The sequence below is a fragment of the Balaenoptera borealis genome (genome assembly GCF_965194805.1).
Source record: "Balaenoptera borealis genome assembly, chromosome: 1".
Lineage (NCBI taxonomy): Eukaryota > Metazoa > Chordata > Mammalia > Artiodactyla > Balaenopteridae > Balaenoptera > Balaenoptera borealis.
In genome coordinates, this window is record NC_138860.1 from 184,760,034 (window position 1) to 184,782,768 (window position 22,735).

General features: G+C 42.9%; 1 protein-coding gene across 12 annotated transcripts in view; it reads right to left on the reverse strand.

The window, feature by feature from the left end:
• The window catches only part of VPS13D (vacuolar protein sorting 13 homolog D), a 255,125-nt gene that overhangs the window by 225,950 nt on the left and 6,440 nt on the right, over window positions 1–22,735 (reverse strand). For 11 of the 12 annotated variants that reach the window (XR_014241483.1, XM_082380826.1, XM_082380821.1 and 8 more), the window contains exons 2-14: window positions 22,436–22,608; window positions 16,273–16,350; window positions 14,047–14,237; window positions 13,869–13,949; window positions 10,961–11,077; window positions 8,105–8,209; window positions 6,723–6,893; window positions 6,206–6,306; window positions 5,205–5,373; window positions 3,086–3,187; window positions 2,742–2,943; window positions 1,495–1,674; window positions 269–399 (exon numbers count right to left, since the gene is read on the reverse strand). Coding sequence is in view for 11 of the 12 variants with exons in the window: in XM_082380826.1 (XP_082236952.1) it covers window positions 269–399; window positions 1,495–1,674; window positions 2,742–2,943; window positions 3,086–3,187; window positions 5,205–5,373; window positions 6,206–6,306; window positions 6,723–6,893; window positions 8,105–8,209; window positions 10,961–11,077; window positions 13,869–13,949; window positions 14,047–14,237; window positions 16,273–16,350; window positions 22,436–22,532 (1,725 nt within the window). In the remaining variant the exon portion in view is untranslated. Of the gene's footprint in view, window positions 1–268; window positions 400–1,494; window positions 1,675–2,741; window positions 2,944–3,085; window positions 3,188–5,204; window positions 5,374–6,205; window positions 6,307–6,722; window positions 6,894–8,104; window positions 8,210–10,960; window positions 11,078–13,868; window positions 13,950–14,046; window positions 14,238–16,272; window positions 16,351–22,435; window positions 22,609–22,735 lie in introns of those variants that run through there. The other variant, XM_082380823.1, reaches the window with a different exon arrangement.

A 22,735-nucleotide genomic window follows, 5' to 3' on the forward strand; every position in this document is an offset into this window, starting at 1 on the left:
GGTGCTGATGGCATTTTCTTCCAAATCAGAGCAACTATTCCAAGGTGGCTATAACACAGGGAGGGAAGAAGGCACTGCCATAAATCCCACCAACACTTGCTCTCTGACAAATTCAAAAAACTTATCTAACTCCAATTTGATTTTGATCAGCCTGTCTCAAAATGTTCAAATGTCAGAATGAATCAAGTTAATACTACTTTTGTTGCCTAAAACAGACCACAATTCACCAACACCCTGGATGAATCAGCCATCCCACTGCTGTACGTACTGGATTAGGGAAGACCAGAAGAGGAAACATAGTCCCTTCTGTGGCCAGGTCTCGAAGAAATAATCCACCCAACCGGACTGAAAGCAAGGAGGAGTTTCTTCGAGGAAGAGATTCTGCTAGAAGTTTTACACCTACAGAAAATAAATGTTAGGAGTTATACTATGCCATCATAGCCTTAATTATTTTAAAAGTATAAGATATAATATTTTACAGAGGACTATCAGATATCATGAACTATTTCTCCTTGAAATTCAAACAAAATAACCCTATCTACATATTATATGTCTATCTGTATAAATCTATAAGGAGTATTAGAAGTTTCCCAACAGAATGAATTTTAACCAGAGCACTTTACAATTAAATTCAAGCAGTCTGCTAGTTCACACTAAGTTTATGATTTCTCAGCTCTCAAGATTATAAAGTCAAAAACAAACTGGATTTTTTTTTTTTTTTTGGTCATTTGCCTTTAAACTACTGACAAGCCACAGATAACTGGCTATTTTATGAACTGCAATAAATCTGTGAGAAGAGAAAACCAACATCTGGGTATTTATTTACATACCTTTAATTCAAATTCACAAAAAGAAGTCAAATACAGTTGATCTTCATTATTCGCAGACTCCATATTTACAAATTTGCCTATTCACTAAAATTTATTTGTAACCCCAAAATAATACTCACGGTACTCTGCGGACACATGCAGAGCAGCCAAAAATTCGAGTCACCTGAAGCGCGTGCTCCCAGCTGAAGCTGAACATGGCAATGCTCTGCCTTCTTGTTTCAGCTCACACAAGTGTCCTTGTGTGGTCTATTTAGTGCCAGTTTTTTGCATTTTTGTGCTGTTTGTTGGTGATTTCGCTGTTTAAAAGGGTCCCCAAGCACAGTGTTGAAGTGCTGTGCCTTACGGAGGAAATACATGTAGTAGATAAGCTTCACTCAGGCATGAGTTACACGCCACTGGCCATGAGTTCAATTAATGAATCAACAACATATATTAAATAAGGTGTCTTCAAACACACACACTCATAGGACAAGGTTATGTACTGATCCGTTGACGAATGTGATGACCAGAGGCTTGCAGGCACCTAACCTTGTGTTTCCCCTCAGACCTTGGATTCAGTATTCACGCAACTTTCTAGAACACAACTACTGCAAATAATGAGACTCAAGTGGACACTCGTGCCCAGAGAGATACAGAGCATCAGGTGGCTCTCTGGGGGCAATACCTGAAAACTCAAGCTGCATGAAAGCACTTTGATTCATCTGGGCAGCTCCCTGCTCCTGGTGCAGCAGAGTCACGGTCCCTCGCTGTAGCTGTAAGTTCAGTTTGGCAAAGACATGGTCTCGCTTTGTGTACGTGTTCATACAAGAGGCGTCTGCAGTGGGGTCAAAAAACTCCTCGGAGCCTAAATGTGAGGAAGAAAAGACTTTAAGAAAACACGTGGGAAAATTTAAAAAGCACTGATCACGGTCACTATGACATTACTTAACTATTTTCCCCCCTTTTAGGGAAGAACTCCAAAGTCATGGGTGACTGTTTTATTCACCAATGTGAAACGACCCTAACTGTTTTATAAGGGCCCTGATCAACTTATTGTCAAATGAAGGACGATGCCAAATTCATGATAAAGTACAGTACAAGGCAGCACTGCCCAATACAGTGCACTGTCCTCCACAGTGGCCACTAACCACAAGTGGCTTTGAGCACTGTGGCTCATGTGGCAAGTCAACGGAGGAAGTGAATTTTTTATTTAGTTTAATAAATTTAAATAGCCATTTGTGACTACAGCTACCATACTGGACAGCCTGGGTGTAAAGGGTGGCTCCGGACTGGTATTCAAGCCTCAGAGTTTAAAACTTTTGAACTTGCTCAGATTTAATTCTCTTACAATCACTGCCACTCAGATCGATCTGAAACCATATTAATATTCAAATTCAGTAATGGAGTTGCAAACAAGTATCTCTCGAAACTTCCTCTCTCTGCCTCTATGAACATGAGACAAACTGTTACTAATGTCTTTTTTTTTTTGGCTGTGTTGGGTCTTTGTTGCTGCACACAGGCTTTCTCTAGTTGCAGTAAGCGGGGGCTACTCTTTGTTGCAGTGCACAGGTTTCTCGTTGAGGTGGCTTCTCTTTGCTGTCGAGCACGGGCTCTAGGCATGCGGGCTTCAGTAGTTGTGGCATGCAGGCTCAGTAGTTGTGGCTCGTGGGCTCTAGAGCGCAGGCTCAGTAGTTGTGGCGCACGGGCTTAGTTGCTCAGCGGCATGTGGGATCTTCCCGGACCAGGGATCGAACCCGTATCCCCTGCACTGGCAGGCGGATTTTTAACCACTGCACTACCAGGGAAGTCCCTCTACTTTTTTTTAATTTGAAATATACCATGGGCCATTTCACAAATAACAGGTGAATTATGAGCCAAGTGTCTCCTTTCACTATAGCCAAGAAGGGCAAGTAAAGGCCAGCCCTGCCTTACCCAGGATCTCCTCAGGAGTCCAGTGTTCGTGCTGCTCCGCAGTCAGGCCCTCGACTGGTTTCCCCTCAGGGCTCTGCTGCCCATACCAGCCGCCCCAGCCAGGAAACCAGGACTGCAGGTACTGCAGCATCCCGCTGCCTCCACTGGGTTCTGGGTCTCCAGGAGACTCTCCCGGAGAATACAACTGAGGCTCTCGTAAGCTCTGTGTCAATCAAAAATGAGCACACATGAGTACTCGAAGACAGAAACAGGAAGTGATACGCCGCTGCTTATTCTCTGTCTGCCCATAGAGGCACTCAGAGCCTACTGGGTCAGAACACATCTTCTCACAGAGGATTTCCTACCTCTGCCAGTTCTTCCTGTTTGTGAAATTGTTCATGAACCAGTTCACGCAAAATCTTCAATTCCTCAAAGCTCTGTTCCTCTTCAATCCGACACACTTCCTCCTGTTTGGGTGAAAACAAACAAACAAAACAGGTATTATAGCTCCAGAGAAACCGGACACCTTCACGAACCAGTCCAGTACTGCGAAGGAACCCAACTGGCCTCCAACGTTTCCCAACATTTTGAAGGCCAAGAAACAATGAAGATAAACAGTTAATTCCATAATTGCTATGTTTCTTGTTTAAAAAGCTTTTCCATATAACGCTGATAGATTCTACCTGGTCTCTGAGATGAGACTAATGGTAAGTACAGAGGGAGCAGACACAGTACTGAGTTGAAAATGGGAAATGAAGAACATGTGCTGCCAGAGTATCCCATCTTTGCACAGCAATGGTGGTTTACAAAGTGCCTTCACATGCGTTACCTCAATTGATTCAAGTCGGTGGCTAGTTATTATTCTTCCCGCTTCAGATGAGGAAACTGAGGACCAAGTTTACGGAGTAAGTGTGTAGGCCTCCAGCTCCTTTATGTTTCATATGGGACATTACCAAGGAAGTGGTCATTTTCATTTGTTTCATGCTAGTTAGGAAAGAACAGTGGTGGCCAGCTACATGCAAAGATGTAAAAGAAAGCAGAGGTAGCTATCCTAAGCTGTTTCTTATACGCTATGATTAAGAAAGGATATTATATGTGTTTACTTGCTCACCTCAGTTGTAATTTAGATTTTTCTCTCCCTCCGTGTCTTTGCCTGTGCCTTTAAGAAAACCATCCAAAATAAAAGGTCTGGTTTATTCCATCTTTTTCATAAGGTTTCTATGTCAGTAACCATGCCTGACACTGGTGAAAAAAGCACTAGCAAACTGAGCGGGTCATGCCCGGGGTGCCGGCAGAAGAGGTGAAAACACCCAGGGGTTCAGCACTGCCACTGGTTACCACAGTGGGGTGCTCCCATAGGCTGAATGTGTCCCCCCAAAATTCATATGTTGAAGTTCTAACTCCCAATGTGATGGGATTTGAAGGTGGGGCCCATGGGAGGTGAACAGGTTTAGATGAGGTGATGAGGATGGAACCATCATGATGGGATTAGTCCCCTTATAAGAAGGGGAAGGCGGACAGATCTCTCTCTACCCAGGAAAGGCCAAGTGAGCACACAGTGAGAAAGCGGCTGCCCACAAGCCAGGAGGTTGGTCCTCCCCAAGAACCGAATCTGCCAGCACCTTGATCATGGACTTTTCAAGCCTCCAGAATTGTAAGAAATAAATGTCTATTGTTTAAGCCCCTCAGTCTGTGGCACGCTGTTATAGCAGCCCGAGCTAAGACAGGTGCTAAAGGGAAGCTTAGAAGGGTTTACTAAAGAAAGAGTGAATTAAGAGATAGTACGCAAGCCAAAATACCGGCAACAGTCTAAATTGCTATTATAAAAACTGATGCTCACAAAACCACAACAAATCAAGGAGGAAACACTCCCTACTGCCTTCCCCCAGCAGACAGAGGCAGACAGACTAGAGCCGGGAGGGAGCTTCACACCAGGGCTCCAGGACTGCCGGTTCTAAGGGTCTCTGGCCCTGCAGGTAACTAAAACAGAAGCTTGCCTTCACCCCTACTCCACACCCTCGGCCTAGCCTCTACCTCCAAAGCCCCAAGGTCAATCAAGTCAATTGGGATTAGGGAAAATGTGGGCCAAAGTCCACAGAGATTAGTTATAGACTTTGCAGGAAAAGAATTAGGATCAGGTGTTGAAGAGACCTGAGTGACTAGATGGAATGTCTCTCTGGGCCCCACACGGAGAGCTGGCGGGGGGCGGGGGGTGGGTAGGCCTGGCAGGACCACGGCCCCTTTCTCTTCCTCCCACCCCATGGCCCGGCTCTCCTCAAGCAACAGAAGGTGGAAGATGCTTCCTGCCAAGGCAAAGCCGGGCCTTCCAAGAAGCTCTCACCCTAATAAGACCGACTTTATCCTGTAAAACTATGATCCCGAACAAAGACTTTATTTCCTCACAGGTCCCCTTCTCTTCAGCCTTTGAGAGACACCCTTACCCTCCGACTGGAGACGAGACATGAGAGACAACAGCATCCTCACCTCATCGTCTGCAGACAGCAAGCCTCCTTTCAACTTGGTGAAGTATTTGTCAGTGTAGGACACGGCATCGCGGGCCCGGCGCAACAGGAAGCCCCACGTGCAGCGCGTCCTCTGCTCCCGGATCTCATGCAGGTTGGCATTCAAAGCAAAACACCACCACTCTCGGCAGCTGAAACAGTCCATAACCATCCAGTTACTTACAATAAAAGCGATGAAAATGCGATCGACCCAGAGCAATCCACAACACACCACTCCCCTTCTGAGACATCTCTTCTCTTGTCAGCCATCTGTTTATGCCTCAAACTCAAATAATATTAGGCTAACCTCAACATACGGGGAAAGTTAATCTACTGGATCCTCAGTTTATGCGCCGATTATAACACATGACTCAACTGGTCTGAGTCACCCATAACATCAGCCCCTCCCACAGAAAATCAAGTGGTGGCTATACAGTAAATACCATCGTAAGATAATCAGCAAGGATTTGACTATTAAAGATCTTAAATGGAATATTTCAAGAAAGACTGGAAATACACAGCATCTAAAAAAAGTTTTAACATATTGACTCGTCAAGTTTAGCACATCCACATAAAAAAGATTTATTTTTGCTACAGATGTTATCAAGTGTACTATATAAATGCTGACCAAACAACTTAGGAGAAAAGACACAGGGAAGTAGGTTCAAGAGTGCTGCAAAGTATTTACCACACAATCAGAGCCCACCAGAGCAACGCCAGTCTCCTTACTAAATGAGGCTGAGAGGACCTTCTGAATTCCACTACGCTCGACCTAAGAGTAAACCCGCGACACCAAAGAGATATACAGTAGCATGTCAATGATGATGAACAACAGAAATGGCATTTTAAAGCCCAGAAAAGTCGACTGTACTTTTATCTCCAACCATGTGTAAAAGACAGTGAGGCATATTTCTGATCCAGGTACAAAAAAAGAACATGCTAGAAAATGCATTTCAGACACAACACTTAATTGACAAGCCTTACTTCTCAGATACGGCCACTTTGGGTTTCCATTTTCGGAACTTCAACTGCCTCTCCTTTCGTTCCAGCTCCTTGAGGAATTCCATGATTTGCCGGTATTGCAACTTTTATTAGAGGTTAAGAGACACTAGGTTAGAATTGGTTTGTTTCTTTTGCTCAGTTAAGACATATACGTCACAGGAACAAGTCATATTAGTCAACCCACTGAGCTGAAATCCAGTGCAAACTGCAAGACTAAACTCCAGCACCAAGTGTCACGTCTCTCTGAACAGTCAGTAAAGTACGTAAATTTACTGTCTCTCTTGTACTCTTTGTTCAGCACTTAAAATATCAAATCAAAACTAACCTGAGACCCACCCAATCCGACTGTATAAAGACAGTGGCTTCTGCACCCACCACAGCCTGGTCTCATGCACACTTCCTTTCCCACGAGGGGACCTCGAAGTATCCAGACCCTTCTATCAACACGCCTCCTTCACCCCAGTTACCAGTCCGATAGTTACAGGGAGAAACAGGGAACCTGAGAGAGTTTCAAGGGAATGGTCTCCAGATGAATATCACATTCAATACGGGGAGTGTGCCGAGACCTCAGAGGCTCTTTAGAGCAGTTTCTCTTCAGAAGAGCAGACGCGCACACAGGCTCCAAGATGTAGTGATGGTTTCGACTCTCCTTGCTCTTGTCCATGGCCTCCTGAGTGTCACAAGAATGGCTGTCATCATAGCAAATGTTTTCAGGATCAAGTCACCTGTTGGAATGCTGTCTAATCTACAGCATATTATATCAGAAACCAAAAGCAGGATAAAACTGGGAATCTAAAGCTCTCTAGCATTTTAAAATTTTTACTTATATTTCTTACAGGTAATACATTAGGTAATACATTCACGTGGTTTAAAATTTAAAAGGCAAAAAAAGTGCAATCTCTCCTTCCTACTCCCATCCTCCAGCCACCCAGTTACCCTACTCACAGGCAACCAATGACACCAGTTTCTTACGTACTCCACCAAAAGCATTCTGTACGTAGTCAGCCAAATGCTAATTTTCTGGTTTTTTAAACCATTCTTACACAAATAGTGTATATGCTCTTTTATCTTGGTTTTTTAAACTTAATACTGTATCTTAGAGACTATTACGTATTCATCATAAAGATCTTTGCCTTTATTTTTATAGTTGCATTCTCTTCTACTGTATGGATGCACCGCATTTATTTAATCAAATTAGCAAAACAAAAACCATTCTGCACAATAGCATGCAAGCCAAAGATAATCGTGGTTGAGGGAAATATGAGTCCTTTTCCTCCATTTCACTTAAACCACTGACAATTTCTTTACAAAAAGATTAAACTGAGTTTTTTTAAATATCCTTCACAAACAGTAATACTTTATATCCAATGATTTATAATGACTTTCTAAGTATTTCTTAAAGGGATGCCACCGAAGGTGAAATTTCAACATAAAATGTTGTAAGAAAGCTCTCCTTTAAGAACCAGATCTGGTGCTTCATTCATTAAAAATCTGGACGCTTAGTACACTGGGGGCTAAGAGAGTGGAGGATGCTAATATGTCAAGTGCTTGCAGTGGAATACCATGTAATAGTCAGAAGCAATGAATCAGAAGTATAAGCAGCAATACTGATCAATCTTAAAAACAGAGATTTAAGTGAAAAAAAGAAAACAAAGAAATCAATAATACACTATAAATGTAAAACATACACAAATCCTTATATATTGTTCAGAGTTACAGACATAGCAAGTACCTCAAGCATACATACTCGAGGGCGAACGCCTATGCAGGGAGAGGGGGTGGGAATGGGAACACAGACGCAGAGAGCAAAACCTTATGTGGCAACGATCCTACACCACTTTACTGCCGTGCTGTTATAACAAAGCCCTGCCACAATCATACCTGTAACTCCACCTGAGGCAAATCCCCCAATAAAGTGCAATCGACATCCCAGTAGATGCTAAACTCTGCCACATCTAACTGCTTTTTCCGCATTAATTTCTGTACCTGAGGGAAGACAGGGAAGAAAACAAGATGATTCTTTATTCACAAATTTATCCACTCATTCAACAGGCCATTTGTGAAGAATCATGCACCGGGCGCTTTGCACGGTGCTGAGGATACAAAACTGAATGAAAACATGGTTACAGAGTTTAGAATCTAACTAACTGGAAATACAAACATGCAAATAATTTTAATTAAGCAGAGGGAAGCAGAGGAAGAATATATGAGATGCCATAAGCAAACAAAGGGAAAATGTCACTGTGCAGATGAATATCAAAAGATGTGTACGTTTCAGACAAAGGGTGGGAGGGAGGGACCGGGACACATTTCAAGGAGTGGGGCCAATGACACAAAAGACCTGACAGCTGCAGAGGACGGCGAGCACATCTGTGTAACTGGGGCACTGTGCTCAGGGATGGGGCAGTATCGGCTCACGTGTATGGTAACACATTTGAAGTGAGGAGCTAGTTAAGTGTTGAGAAAAGTAGGCTGGAACGTTACTAGGTGTACTAGGTTGAATAGTCCCCCCGCACCCCCCAAAATTCATGTCGTCCCAGAACCTGTGAATGGGACCTTACTTGGAAATAGGGTCTTTGCAGATGTAATCAAATTAAAATTTCATAGCCCTAGGAAACAAATACAGTAAGAAGTCTGTCATATTGGGCTTCCCTGGTGGCGCAGTGGTTGAGAATCTGCCTGCTAATGCAGGGGACACGGGTTCGAGCCCTGGTCTGGGAAGATCCCACATGCCGCCAAGCAACTGGGCCCGTGAGTCACAACTACTGAGCCTGCACGTCTGGAGCCTGTGCTCCGCAACAAGAGAGGCCGCGATAGTGAGAGGCCCGCACACCGCGATGAAGAGTGGCCCCCGCTTGCCGCAACTAGAGGAAGCCCTCGCACAGAAACGAAGACCCAACACAGCCAAAATAAATAAATAAATAAATAAATAATAATTAAAGGTGCTAATAATTAAAAAAAAAAAAGAAGTCTGTCATATTAAGGAGTTTGGATGTCATACTTGAAGGGACTTGGAGCCACTGAGGGTTTTGATGCAGGCATGCACACCAGGATCCGGTATGGGTTTTAGAAACAGAACTCTAGCAACAGTGCAAAGTGGAGCTTCCCCCTACGGAGTCATGAGTGTGTCAAGATAATGAGCAAGTTTATAGGATCGAGTTACATTTTAGGAATACAGTGACCCTTGAACAACATGGGAGTTAGGGGCGCCGACCCTCCGCGAAGTGGAAAATCTACGTGTAACTTTATAGTCAGCCGTCCGTATTCGAGGTACTACATCCAAGGATCATGTAATACTGTGGTATGTATTTAGTGAAAGAAATCTGCGTCTAAGTGGACCTGCACAGTTCAAACCCGTGTTGTTCAAGGGTCCACTGCATTTGGTTACTCTGAGCTAAGCACCTCCAGCCCCAAGCAGCCACATCCATTTGCCCCAGTGTCCTATACAAATACCATCATCCTTCTCTGTGTGTCGTGACGTGGGAAAGGCTGAGAAGCACTGGCACAGAACGAATCAAGAGCCTAGGATGGAAGCAAGGAGGTCACGGAAGTCAGGATTTTACTGAGCAAGGCAGAAGCTGGCAGGATCCTGAACTCAGACAGTCGCAGTGCAGATAAGCGTGAGAGCCACATTTGAGACATTTTGCGGGAAAAACTGGCAGGACGTTGTGACCAAATGGATATGGAAAGTGAGGAATAAGAAGTGAAGGGATGAGCGCAGGCTTCTAGGGACTAGCGTCGTGGGTAAGAACACGTGCTCTGAAGCAGGGTTGGCAAACCTGTTCTGTAAAGGGCCAGAGAGCAAATATTTAGGCTTTGGGGGCCATTCGTTCTCTGCTGCAGCTACTCAGCTCTGCCACTGCAGCACAGAAGCAGCCTAAACAACATGTAAATGAACAGGCCTGGCAGTGATCCACTAAATCTTAATTTACAAAAACAGGCGGGGCAGATTTGGCCCCCAGGCCACAGTCTGCCAACCCCTGATCTACAGCCGGTCCACCTGGGTTCAGTGGGTCAAGACCCGACTCCACCACTCACTCATTCTTCTGCTCTTCAGCGTCCTCGGCTCTAGTACAAGGATGACAGTGGTGGAAGTTACTGAGAATTCAATGAGGTACATCATGTAAAGCACTAAGAACAGTGCCTGGCACATAAAAGGGCTCTAACGATGTCAGTTTTCATATGTGTGTTTGTAACATTCAGTAACATGTTAGAGAATAAAGGAAAACAGTTGGTTTCAGGGGAGTGAAATGGGCAGGTGGAATATAATGGGATCATTTTGATTATAACGAGCCTAAATACCACAGAGGTGTCCCATAGGTAGTTAGAGACCTTGAATCTGAAGGTCAGAAGAGGGGTGGAGAATGGCCCTTCCAGATGCGAGCGCCATCGACAAATATTCCCAGGTGGCTGCTGAAACTATGAAACAGAATGAGCGTACCCCGAGAGTGCATGTGATGTAAGAAGAAAATCAAAGATAAGATCCTTTCTGCACCTCAGTTTCTTCGTGTACAAAATGTGCCAACGTTTAATGGATGAATGAAATAAGAACAGGTCAGAAGAAATTAACTGTTTCCCTATTTCAGCAAATGAGACAAGAGACATCCACACCCTCCAAAGAACATGGAGAAGAAGATCGTGATCTCATTTACCTAACACAAAAGGACACAAGGCAGAGCCCTAAATGCTCCAGACCGAGTGCTTTCTTCCCGGTTTGCAGTCGTATTTCATACTTACAGGCTCATTCACAGCATTCTGCATGGACACATTCTTAATGCAGACGCCAAACGCAAAAGGATGGGAAGGACTGGTAATACCATCTTCAAAGCGCAAATGGACATCTTGAATTTTTAACTGCAGCAGGGAAAAAAACACATTTAGACAACTGCAGGTAGAATACCATAGGCAGGAGTTTACTTAAGTAAACCACAGCAGGCATTTTACACAAACGCATAGCTGATGTCACACACACACCCAATAATCTAAGTTCCTAAGAGAGTTATAATCACAAACTGGACATGAATGACACTTCTTTGTGATCAGTGCCTTCTCAAGAAGAGAGTTACAATACTTTCATCAAATCGTTTCAGAAAACACCTTAAACACTGAAATAAAGTAGTACCATTGTATCTAGATAACTGGCCCTCCCTCTCTTATGACATCTTAATCTTGCCTCTGTGTCCTCAAACCTGGACACAGGAACACCAGCAGGGCATTTCCATTTTGACCTTATTTACTTCCCCTTGCCCCTATAGTGCGGCTACAGAAAAAGCACTCTGCTTCAATGAATTAAAAAATAATAACAGAAAGTGAAAAGACAACCCATAGAACGCGAGAAAATATTTGCAAATCATATATCTGATGATAAGGGACTAAAATCCAGGATATATAAAAAAACTCTTACAACTCAATAGTTAAATAAATACATTTTTTAAATGGAAAAGGGATTTGGACAGACATTTCTCCAAAAGATATACAAATGGCCAACAAGCACATGAAAAGATGCTCAACAACATTAACCATTAAGGAAACGCAAATCAAAACCACACTGAGATTTCACTTCATACCCACTAATGTGGCCGTTATTAAAAGACAGACAATAACAAATACTGATCAGGATGTGGAAAAATTGAAATGTTCACACATTACTGGTGAAACTGTAAAACAGTTCCTCAAAAAATTTAACATATAGTTACCATATGACTCAACAATTCCACTCTTAGGTATATACTCAAGAGAACTGAAAACATACGTTCACACAAAACCATACACATGACTGTTTATAGCAGCAATATTCCTTATAGTCAAAAAGTGGAAACAACCCAAATGTCCATCAACTGACAAACGGATAAACAAAATGTGGTCTATCCTGAGAACTGCAAAAACTCTAAGTATGAGCACTCCATTCAAACGCCTACACTAAGAGACCTGACCAAATTTTAACGTAGACTTCTAGCAGCCTAAGGCTGAGTCCCCAGGACATTCCATCCCCTTCCTGAGCTCCTGTCTAGAAAAGCTCAGGGCTGTGTGTTCTAGCCGACGCCTGACAAGAGCACACCCGCCCCCCTTCTTAGAGCATTTACCAAAAAGGGCTTCCGACTGCGAACGCTTTCTCTGTCCCTATGTGATGTGTCTCCTACAACTCAAGGACCTAAAAGTCGCTCCCTGGAAATGTAATCACCAGGAAGGACGGGGCCTCTGTCTCCCCTCTCTCTGGGAGGACAGAAGCCCAGCTAGCGGACACAGCTGGCCTAACCATATCCACACTGACCAACCCTTTGTAATTTTCCACCTGAGCCCTCTCCCCAGCCCCACCCCACCTCCCTTTTCCCTTTAAAAGGCCTGGTCACCTCTGTACAAACTGGAATGGAGCTCTGCTCCGTCCCCTACTGTCAGGAGTCACTGAGTAAAGTCTGCTTTCACCACTTTAACTTCACTCCAGCTTTGTTTATCTTCGGCAATCCATCCAATGGAATATATTATTCATTCATAAAAAGAATAAAGTCCTGATACATGCCACAACATGGATGAACCTTGAAAGCATTATGCTAAAAGGCCAGTACAGCCCCACTGATATGAAATGTCCAGACTAGGCAAATCCACAAAGTAGATTAGTGGTTGTAGGGGGCTGGAGGGAGAGGGGAATTGGAAGTGGCTACTAGTTGGGTATGATGAAAAGGTTCTGGAATTAAGACAGTGGTGATCGATGCCCAACTTTGTAAATATACCAAAAACACTAGATTGTACACTTTAAAAGTGTGAACTTTATGGTATGTGAACTAAATCTCAATAAAGCTATTATTAAAAATAAAAATAATGAGGAATTAAAAAAAAAAAATCAATGACACCTAAAATAAATAAATAAATAAATAACTGCCTGGAAAAGAATTCAAAGCAGTCACCTCAAATGTACTGATCTTTTCCCCCAATGTTACCAAAGTTATGAATCCAGCCTCAGGCTGTATTTTGGGGGGAAGTGGGACACCTTAAAAACATGTGGCCTGTGTCACTTTGGTACTGCAAGAAAACCCTGGAGGTAATAAGTATGGGCTAACACTTACGACACACTGAAAATTAGTGTGAACCCTGCTCTAGTTTTTGAGGACAAACAAAACAATAATTAAAGCAGAAAATAGGGCCAACAGCCCTAGCACTGAAACTCATCAAACTGCCTCCAGACACATCAGTGAGAGTAAATACCTCACTGGGCTGTTCACAGTGCGCTACGGAATCAACTGGAAACCACATCCAACCCCTCTCACTGTACAGATGAAGAAACTGAGACTAAGAGATTAAGTGATTTAGTCATGAAGACTCAGGTGACCTGGCTTCTTGGGAGGTAAATCCTTCAGCAAGTAGGGTGCCAATATGCAAAAAGAAAATGAAGTGAAATGTCAATGAAATGAAAACTCCTACTCACACTAACTGAAGCAAGAAAAACCTGTGTCTGCCCAGAGCTGGACTCGCTTTTCAGGTTTTCCCTCTGGCACCGCCTATGAAAAGGCACGCGTGAGCAATCAGCGCTCTCCGAAGACACCCTGCTATCAGTTAAACCCACAGGAAACAGCAACCACGGACGTGAAATGCACTTAAGCCTGAGCGATCCCTTCTGTGTTCATACTTTATAAAAGCCATTAGGACTTACTTCAATATTCTCCACAATTCTCGTAACTACCGAGGCAGTAACTGAATACCAGTAGGACTCCCCTTTCTGCTGGCGTTCGTTCTACAAAGGAAAGAGCCGGTGTTAGCAGAATCTAGTGCTTTGCTCATTTCAAGTCTCACCATCACCGCTCTCATGGCCAAAAGGATTTCTGCCTTGCCTTCCACTTTTCCTCCAGGGCTTGCAGGAGAGCTTTCTTGCGTTCCCTTTCCAACAGCTTCTCCTTTTCATCATTGAAATCCTGTATTTTTTCAGGGGCTCCAATTAAGTGAAGGCTGGAGATGGAGATCACCCAAGGGTCCACATGGGGGCGATAGAAGGGAATCTGAAGGGTTACCTTCCCAATTAAGCCTGGGAAAAGGAAAGTCTTGTTAACTGTCTGCACACATTTTTAAATTCTATTTTTCTGTATTCTTCTAGTTTTCTTTAAGGAGTATTATTACCATTTACTTTTTAATTTAAGAAAACAAGCAGCAAGTTTTCGTACATGTGAAACAAACATTAGTGGGCTGAGATCTGTAACAACGAGGCATAATAAAGCAGAAGATGGAAAAAGGTCAGTGTAACTTTTTCATATCTAATGCAACATCTCCCTCTGGAAAATACCTCTTCCCCAACAGGACTACATCTTAAGCTCCCCTGGGGTGTCTTTCTTCCCATGGCACCTGTACTAGCCCTTGGGCACACAACTCATCTCTTGTTCATTATTAATTAGCTGGTTGATAGGTACTTATTGGGAGTCAGCAGACTTAGCAATACGTCAAATCTTGAGCACAGCAACCGAAACACAGGTCACGTTGCAGTGGTACTCTATCGAGAAAGAATTCCGATTCTTCATGAGAACTCGGGCTGATGGGAAAGCTAAATGGCCCGGTAGAATTGTGACACTTATTTCCCAAGTTCTACCATTTCTCAAAGATCCACACAGCCCAACTAACAGTCTACCTCTGAAAGCAACACGTTATCAGACTGTTATCATTACTGTCTAAGATCTAGAATTCGAGCAGGATCGATCTGTTATATTTAAGATAACAGAGTATCATTAACACCAAATGATCAACTGTGTAATCCAGTAACAGATGAAGAAATCTTACAACAAACAATGAAAAAATATTTTAATTTTGACTTTAGAAAAATGAAATTAAGTTTTTTACATTTAATAAAATTTATATTATAACTGAAACCATACACCAATTTTCACAACAAAGAATGTCAACAATAATTAGTGCACAGTTGCAATTCTAACCTAAATTAATTGGGAGGACACTTATATGACAGCAAAATATAACTTCTGTTACATTTTATTTTTGCAGAACAAGCATAAAAAGGGTCATTTTTGCCAAAATATTAGAAAACATCAATTTTCCCTAAGAGCCTCTCTTAATCCTTTGATAGTCAAATAAGAACTCTCTTGGAAGTATCCACCGTTTCATCATTCCTGAGAGTTTCTTTCAGATTCTAACTTGTCAGTGTCTTTGCTTACGATTCTGGCAGTTCACCTATGACTTGAATTGACTTCAAGAAGGCCTAAATCTCTTGCAAGATTTCTATTTTATTTCACCTAGCCAACTGATTTGCACTGTAATTGCACTTGCACTTTATTGTAATATAAGTACCCTCAAAATAAGGGAAAGACTGACTGATATCAACAGGCTTGCTCAATGACGAGCAGTGTCTAAAGAGGGACTAATTTTATAAGTGGTCACTTAATAAAGAATATTTTTATTCTGTGATAATTCTCGTTTCCTTACCAAATCTAGTAACTGCAAGACTCCGGTAATAATTGCAAACATCGGCGGAGTGTGCCGGGCACTGTTCTAGTCATTTTAATGCATTAACTCAGGTACTCCTCTCCACAAACCTATGATATAGGTACTAGTATTATCCCATCTTAAGATGAAGATGCACACACAGAGTGCTTAGGGAACCTCCCCAAGGTCACACAGCCAGAAAATGGCAGATATGGAATAGAAACCCAAGCATACTGTTCCAGAGCCCACCTTTCATTCAATAGAGTAAACTGTCTCTTAGTAATATGTACAATGAATTCTCTGAAAATAGGAACCCCCTGTATCTAGGATGGAAGTTCTCAGACTTTAGTAAACATAAGAATCACCCGGGGTGCTTATTAAAGATGCAGGTTCAACAACATTCCCTCAGAGACTCTGAGTCAGGAAGTCTGGGGGCCACCTGACCTCCCCGCCACCACCCCCGAGATCATCCTGATATTAGTGGCCTAGAGACCACACCTAAAGACTGATCTAAACTCTACCCTTCCTACCCTGCCTCTTCCTGGTCCAACAGAACCAAACTCAAGGGCTCTCAGTTTTCACGTCCCAATCGATATAAGACTCAAAACTGCCTCCCACTCCCTTGTTCCACATACCAGCTTTGACTTCAAATGGTAATTCCAGTTCTTTCAAGGCATCTTTCTTTAAAGGCAAGTTTTCTAATTCAACAGCACCTAAAAAATAAAAACACCATAACATGTTCATCCAACAAATGCAGTAGTTGCTTGTTGGGTGCAAATCAATGAAGGGTAAAGGGAGAGTTTCACATCTAGGCCCAGGCTATACCAATGTGCATTCTCTGTACTAATTTCCTGACCAGCCCACTGACATGTAAATAACAGCTGAAGCTTACCAGCAGATGAAGGATTTAGGCAGGGATCTAACTCTAATGAGCCAGATAGTAAATATCTCAGGACTTACAGTGTCTACTGTGTATTCTCCTTTTGTTTTGTTTTGTTTTGTTTCTTTACAAGCCTTTAAAAATGGAAAAGCCATTCTCAGCTAGCAGGGGGATCTGGCCAGTTGGCCGGTTTACAGACCCCTAGTTTAGGCTACTATTCCACCGGAGGACCATTAACATCTGAATCACCTAGGATGAAATGCAGGCTCCTGGGTCTAGAGCAGAAATTTGCAATTTTTAACAAGCTCTCCTTACCCACCACCCTCCCCTTCCCCCAAAATGGGTGTATTCCATACCACCTCAGAGAGCCCCTGAGAGTTCAATAAAGTTGGTCATCAAGAGGAATTTATACTCTCTCCTCTGGAGAGACCACCTCTGCAGGTTCTCCTCTGCACCCTCACTCGCAGGTGTAATAACCAGTCAGAGAGCAAAGGCATGAACAGGACCACCGCTGAAGGTCCTTTTCAGACCCAGTTTCTATAATTACTTAAATCCAAAAGCACAAGATGTCTCCAAAGCAGACTGAAAGATTAGTCACAAGGGTGCAGCTAGATCTCTCTCTCTCTCCCAGCTATTGAAATCAACCCTTTACACATACTGGGTTGGCCAAAAAGTGCATTCGGGTTTTATGGAAAAACCCAAATGCACTTTTTGGCCAACCCAGTACATACTGATCCCTCCCCTGCGCCTAAGGCACTGTGCTGGCCACTGGGAATAAAAACAAAGGCAGGCAGGGTCCCCATCTTCAAAGCGCTGGGGAAACAGCCGTTTTATAAAGTTGCTCATTTGTGCAACACAAGTCAATTTCTGAGTCACTTAAATCTGTCTGAAATGTATTCGCAAGACAACAACCACGCAGCAACCATTAACTGGTAAGAGAACCCAGAAGAAAGGAAAGCAAGTCTTTTCCTCCAAAGACACACTAATACAAGAAACTTAATTATTTTCCCCTTTGAATGATTAAGACTTGTGCGTCATTGGCATCTAAAGAAGTATTCAAAGCTAGCATTCTGGCGGATTCTGAGCAAATGCACCCAACTTATTTTTCAGAACTTTTGCAAGAACACCTATTCACATGGGGCTCCACTTACCTTGAGACTAACCAAAAGGAGAAGTTAATAATCCCAGAGAGCCCAGAAACAACCCTATATCCACACTTGGGGAGAAAATGAGCATAAGGGGGAAAAAACATGAGACACATTCCTTATCAGTTGAAACTGACTTAAAGGGAGGAAAGCATGTAACTTCTTCTCCTTCTGAAGAGCAGCATTTGCAATCTGAATCATTCGCCCTATTTTTCAATACCCAAATCTGTCACAAAGGCAGACGGCCCCAGGTTTCCATGGCTGCTGTACAGAGCGGAGAAGTGGAAAGAACTGCAGGCAATGCATGCAATGAAAAATTAAAGAAGCTGAAGCACAGACAGCAAAGGGGGTGGTCTAGAAAGGAGGACACACAGGAAAGAATGAGGAGCAATGGCAGCCTATAGCAAGTCAAAAACAAGGGAATCAGGGACTTCCCTGGTGGTCCAGTGGGTAAGACTCCGAACTCCCAATGCAGGGGGCCCGGGTTTGATCTCTGGTCGGGGAACTAGATCCCGCATGCATGCCGCAACTGAGAGTCCTCATGCCACAACTAAGAAGTCCACATGCCGCAACTGAAAATAAAAAAGATCCCGTGTGCCGCAACTAAGACCCAGCACAGCCAAAAATAAATAATAAATAAAAATAAATAAATATTTTTTTAAAAAAGGTAATCAGGCAAAACACAGATCAAAGGCTTCCTACTTCCCCACCCACTCATATGTACCCACAACTGGCCCTGCTGGAGAAGGTCCCTCCAAGGGACCAGGCCACAAAGCACCCAGCATACGTGAGCACCTTATAGATAATAATGTTTGTTGATTTCCAGACAGATAACTTGCAGACTTATTTATGGATGGCTCTCTCATCCAAAAATTCCTCACCTCAGATTAACAAGAAATCTAGTCACTAGCTGGGGTGAATTTAGAGTAATACCTAATGACTACTCAATCCTCTTCCCTCAGCTCTAGGGAAGCCAACCTCATTTAAAGGGCCAACCTGAGGTTCAGAGCTTATTAAAAAAAAAAAAAAAAAGGAGGGGGAATCTAAATGTACGCCCACGGCCCAGAGTTCAGACTCCTTGACTCAGCACTGGCAGCCGCTATCTTCTGGCCCCAAACCACCCCAAAGACACCCTGCAGGTTCCAGCCTTCTGCCTCTGCTCACACGCCTCATTCTGCCTGGAATGTGGTCACCCAGCCTGGGCCATCTATCAAGATCCTGCTAAGACCCACTCAAAAGCCAGTCCCCGAATAGCTTTCTCAGGGTCCTCCAGACAGGATGAATGGTTCCCCTCCCACTGCATTATGCCTGTATCTCTAGTATAACAACGTAATACATACTGCCTTGTATTACTGTACACTTATTTCTGTCTCCAGGACCGGTTAATGGCTCTCTGAGGGCAGGGATTATAGAGGTGGAGCTGGGATGATGATGACGATGACCATGAGGAGGGGGAGGGGGAGGGGGAGGAGGCGGAGGAGGTGGAAGATGAGGATGGCTATCATACAGTGAGATCTTACTATGTCCCAAGCATTTCATATGCACGTCTTCATTTGATCCTCACAAAAATATGAGGAAATACTATTATTGTCTTCATTTTTTTTTTTAATTTTTTTTAAATTATTTATTTATTTATTTATTTATTTATTTAATTTCTGGCTGTGTTGGGTCTTCGTTTCTGTGCGAGGGCTTTCTCTAGTTGCGGCAAGCGGGGGCCACTCTTCATCGCGATGCGCGGGCCTCTCACTGTTGCGGCCTCTCTTGTTGCGGAGCACAGGCTCCAGACGCGCAGGCTCAGTAGTTGTGGCTCACGGGCCCAGCTGCTCGGCGGCATGTGGGATCTTCCCAGACCAGGGCTCAAACCCGTGTCCCCTGCATTGGCAGGCAGATTCTCAACCACTGCGCCACCAGGGAAGCCCTGTCTTCATTTTTAAGATAAGAAAAATGAGGCTTAGAGGACAAGCAGTCTGCTTAAAAATCATAGAGCTGGTCAGTGGTAGTACTAGAGTTCATACCAGACCTGTGTGATCTCTGGCGGCAAGAGGGAGAGGGGATGAAGAGGAGGCTTACGTAACTTGCTCACAGTCACAAACAGCTGTTAAGTGGTGAAACCAGGGTTAGACCCTATGCCTGAGCTCTAAGTATTTTCTACCGTCTCCCCTTTTTGTATCGTTCCATAACACAGAGTCTTACCCAAAGCAGGTGCTCAGTGAAAGTCTGTCAAATGACTGAACAAATGAAATGTTATACAAGTGCTATCTCTGTCCTTCCACTACTCATATGCTACTTTGCATTTTTATTGCTTTTAGCACGTGTGCACAATCTACCCTTGAAGTCCAACCCACCAGTTAATCATACGTTGATGATCATATGATGATGATAACACTGACTGAGGACCCAGAACAGTTCTAAGCTCTTTGAACCCACATTCATGTGTTTAGTTCTTAGAACCTTATGAGATAGTTACTATTACCTCCAATTTGCAGAAAGGGAGACTAAAGCAATCTTAATATTTAATTTTCTATTTAATTCTTAGTAGAATTTGAGTAATTTAGTACTAAGGATGTAATGTACAACATGATAAATACAGTTAACATATATGTTATATATGAAAGTTGAGAGTAAATCCTAAGAGTTCTCATCACAAGAAAAAATGTTTTTTCTATTTCTTTAATTTTGTATCTGTATGAGATGATGGATGTTCACTAAACTTACTGTGATGATCATTTCATGATGGATGTCAGTCAAACCATTACGCTGTACGCCTTAAACTTACAGTGCTCTATAGCAATTATATCTCAATAAAACCGTCAGAAGAAGAAAAAAGAATTTGAGTAATTTGCCCAAGTTACTGGTAAATGGCGGGACTGGGATTCAAACCCAGTCTGGCTACAAAATCCATACCCTTGACCACTATTTCAGTCTCCTTTGCATCTTCCAAAGCATCTGTAAATATCTGCAGACAGACTGAAATAACATTCTTATTCCTATCTAGTACCCTCTGCCCCCAAACACTGCTTAACTATGTCATCAAGGTCAACAAAAAGTGTCAACTCCTTTGCAAAGCCATTCTCTCAGTGCATTGCAATGCTCTAAAACTTTTCTGGCCAAGCATCATGGTGTGCTTTGGCGCCATAAGGACAGAGTACCTAACTGACACAAGTTTTGAAAGAAAAAGCATTTTTCTAGTCTGCAGAGAAACATTCCTCAAATTCCACAGGTTCATTAAAAGCCATAGAGAATAATTTTTAAGAAGAGATAAGCACAGCAAAGCAGTAGAAAGCTTCAGAGATACACACAGTTGTCCTTACAAGATATGTTCTGTCTAAAATTGCTGAGATTAGAAATCTATTATTAGTATAGACTCCATGATTTATCAGGTACCACAAATTTCTATTTATTCGTTTCTTTAGCAAAGATCCTTCTTCTTACCATACCACTCTTGAGAAAGCCAGCTCTGTTATTAGCAATGTTGTTGCTAGTAACAATGTTGCTCCTTCTAGGCCCTGTTACCTGCCCTGTACAACCTGGTTAGCTTCACAGTGTGTCTGAGAACTTCAATAAGTGACCAAAGAGGTGAACGTGACACTACTGTTGTACTTTAAACACAGCCCCGCCCTGACAACTGGTCACTTTCACTTTCCACTAAGCAGCTCCCTTCTAGGAAAGGGCAGAAGGAAAAGCCAAAGGACAGGAAAGAACCCACTTCTGTTTCCGAAGAAAGGAAGGGAGCGGGGAGGTGCAACCGTGCTAGCTCGCCACCGCCTATTGCTGCCGCGATCACTCCCCTGCTGTAGGTGGGTCAGGAAACCCCGGAGAACGCTGCTCCTGGGAAGAGAAAATCACCGCACCCTGTGCTCAGACTATACACACATCTGGATCACTGCTAGCCCCACTAACCTGCCCTGGTCCACTTGCCAAAACTCATACTCCCAGGAAGCCCAGGAGGTTTCCACTATATCTGAGGCCTCCCTTCCTCTTTCTATGATTCTACATGTTTGCAAACTGACTTTATCTTCTTTCTCTAGATTTGTTAAAGGGTTCCATTTTGAGTTGAGCAAACAGAACTTAAATTAAAACAAGGAGAAGGAGAAGAAAGCCACTTTCCAATCCCCACATCAAACCACTGGGCTGCATTTACACACTATAGGCCTGTAAAGGCTAAAATGTCTCAAGCTTTAGGTACGTTACTACTCAGCAAGACAAGAACTCAGTAATTCTGTTGGAAGACCCCACAGTAACGTATTTTAAAACTTCTACTGGGTGTCTATTACACACCAGCAGGATAGGAGCTTCAATGGTCACTCCACTTGATCCTTTTAGCAATGCTGTAAAGGTACATTACCCTCTTTTTCTAAAGAAACTGAGGCTCAGAATTTCAGTGACTTGTTCATGTAGCTAATAAGTAACACAGCAGGATTTGAAGCCGAAGCCAGTGCCATTGTCACTACATCCTGGCTGCCTCCACAAAGCTTCATAAAACTAAAAAATTAACTGGGGTAAAGCACAGTCACCAGTAGCATGGTCTTTTTTTAAATTTTCCTTTTAATATTTAATAGTCCCCTAAAATCTACAACAATCCAGCTATATACTTAAGTTACCCTGTAATAATAATCAGTGGCATATGGAAGAACATTATTTCCTTTTACACATATTTAATACAAAGCCATCTGTCCATCGGGGTTTATTATTCTCAATACAACAAAAAGAACATAAAAAATAGAAATGCAATCTGCAAAGCATACTTCACCAAAAAGAGATACACGTACTCACCTTTCAGGAGCGCAACGGACAGCTGATCAGTGTTCAGGTTATTGACATATTTCCCCAGATAGGTATTGAGAACCCAGGCTACAAGACCTTCCAACATGACTATATCCTCAAGACAAGGTGTTTAAAACTCATGGATCATTCTTTATTTCTCTCTCTCATGGTCACAGAAGAATCTATGAAAGAAAAAAAAAAAAGGAAATGAACAGAAAAACCAGACAGTTTTTCCAAGCTGATAGCCTACTCTACCTGCCCTGAAGGTGGCTGGATGCAAAGCACAGATTTAAGAAAAGATGGGGTGAC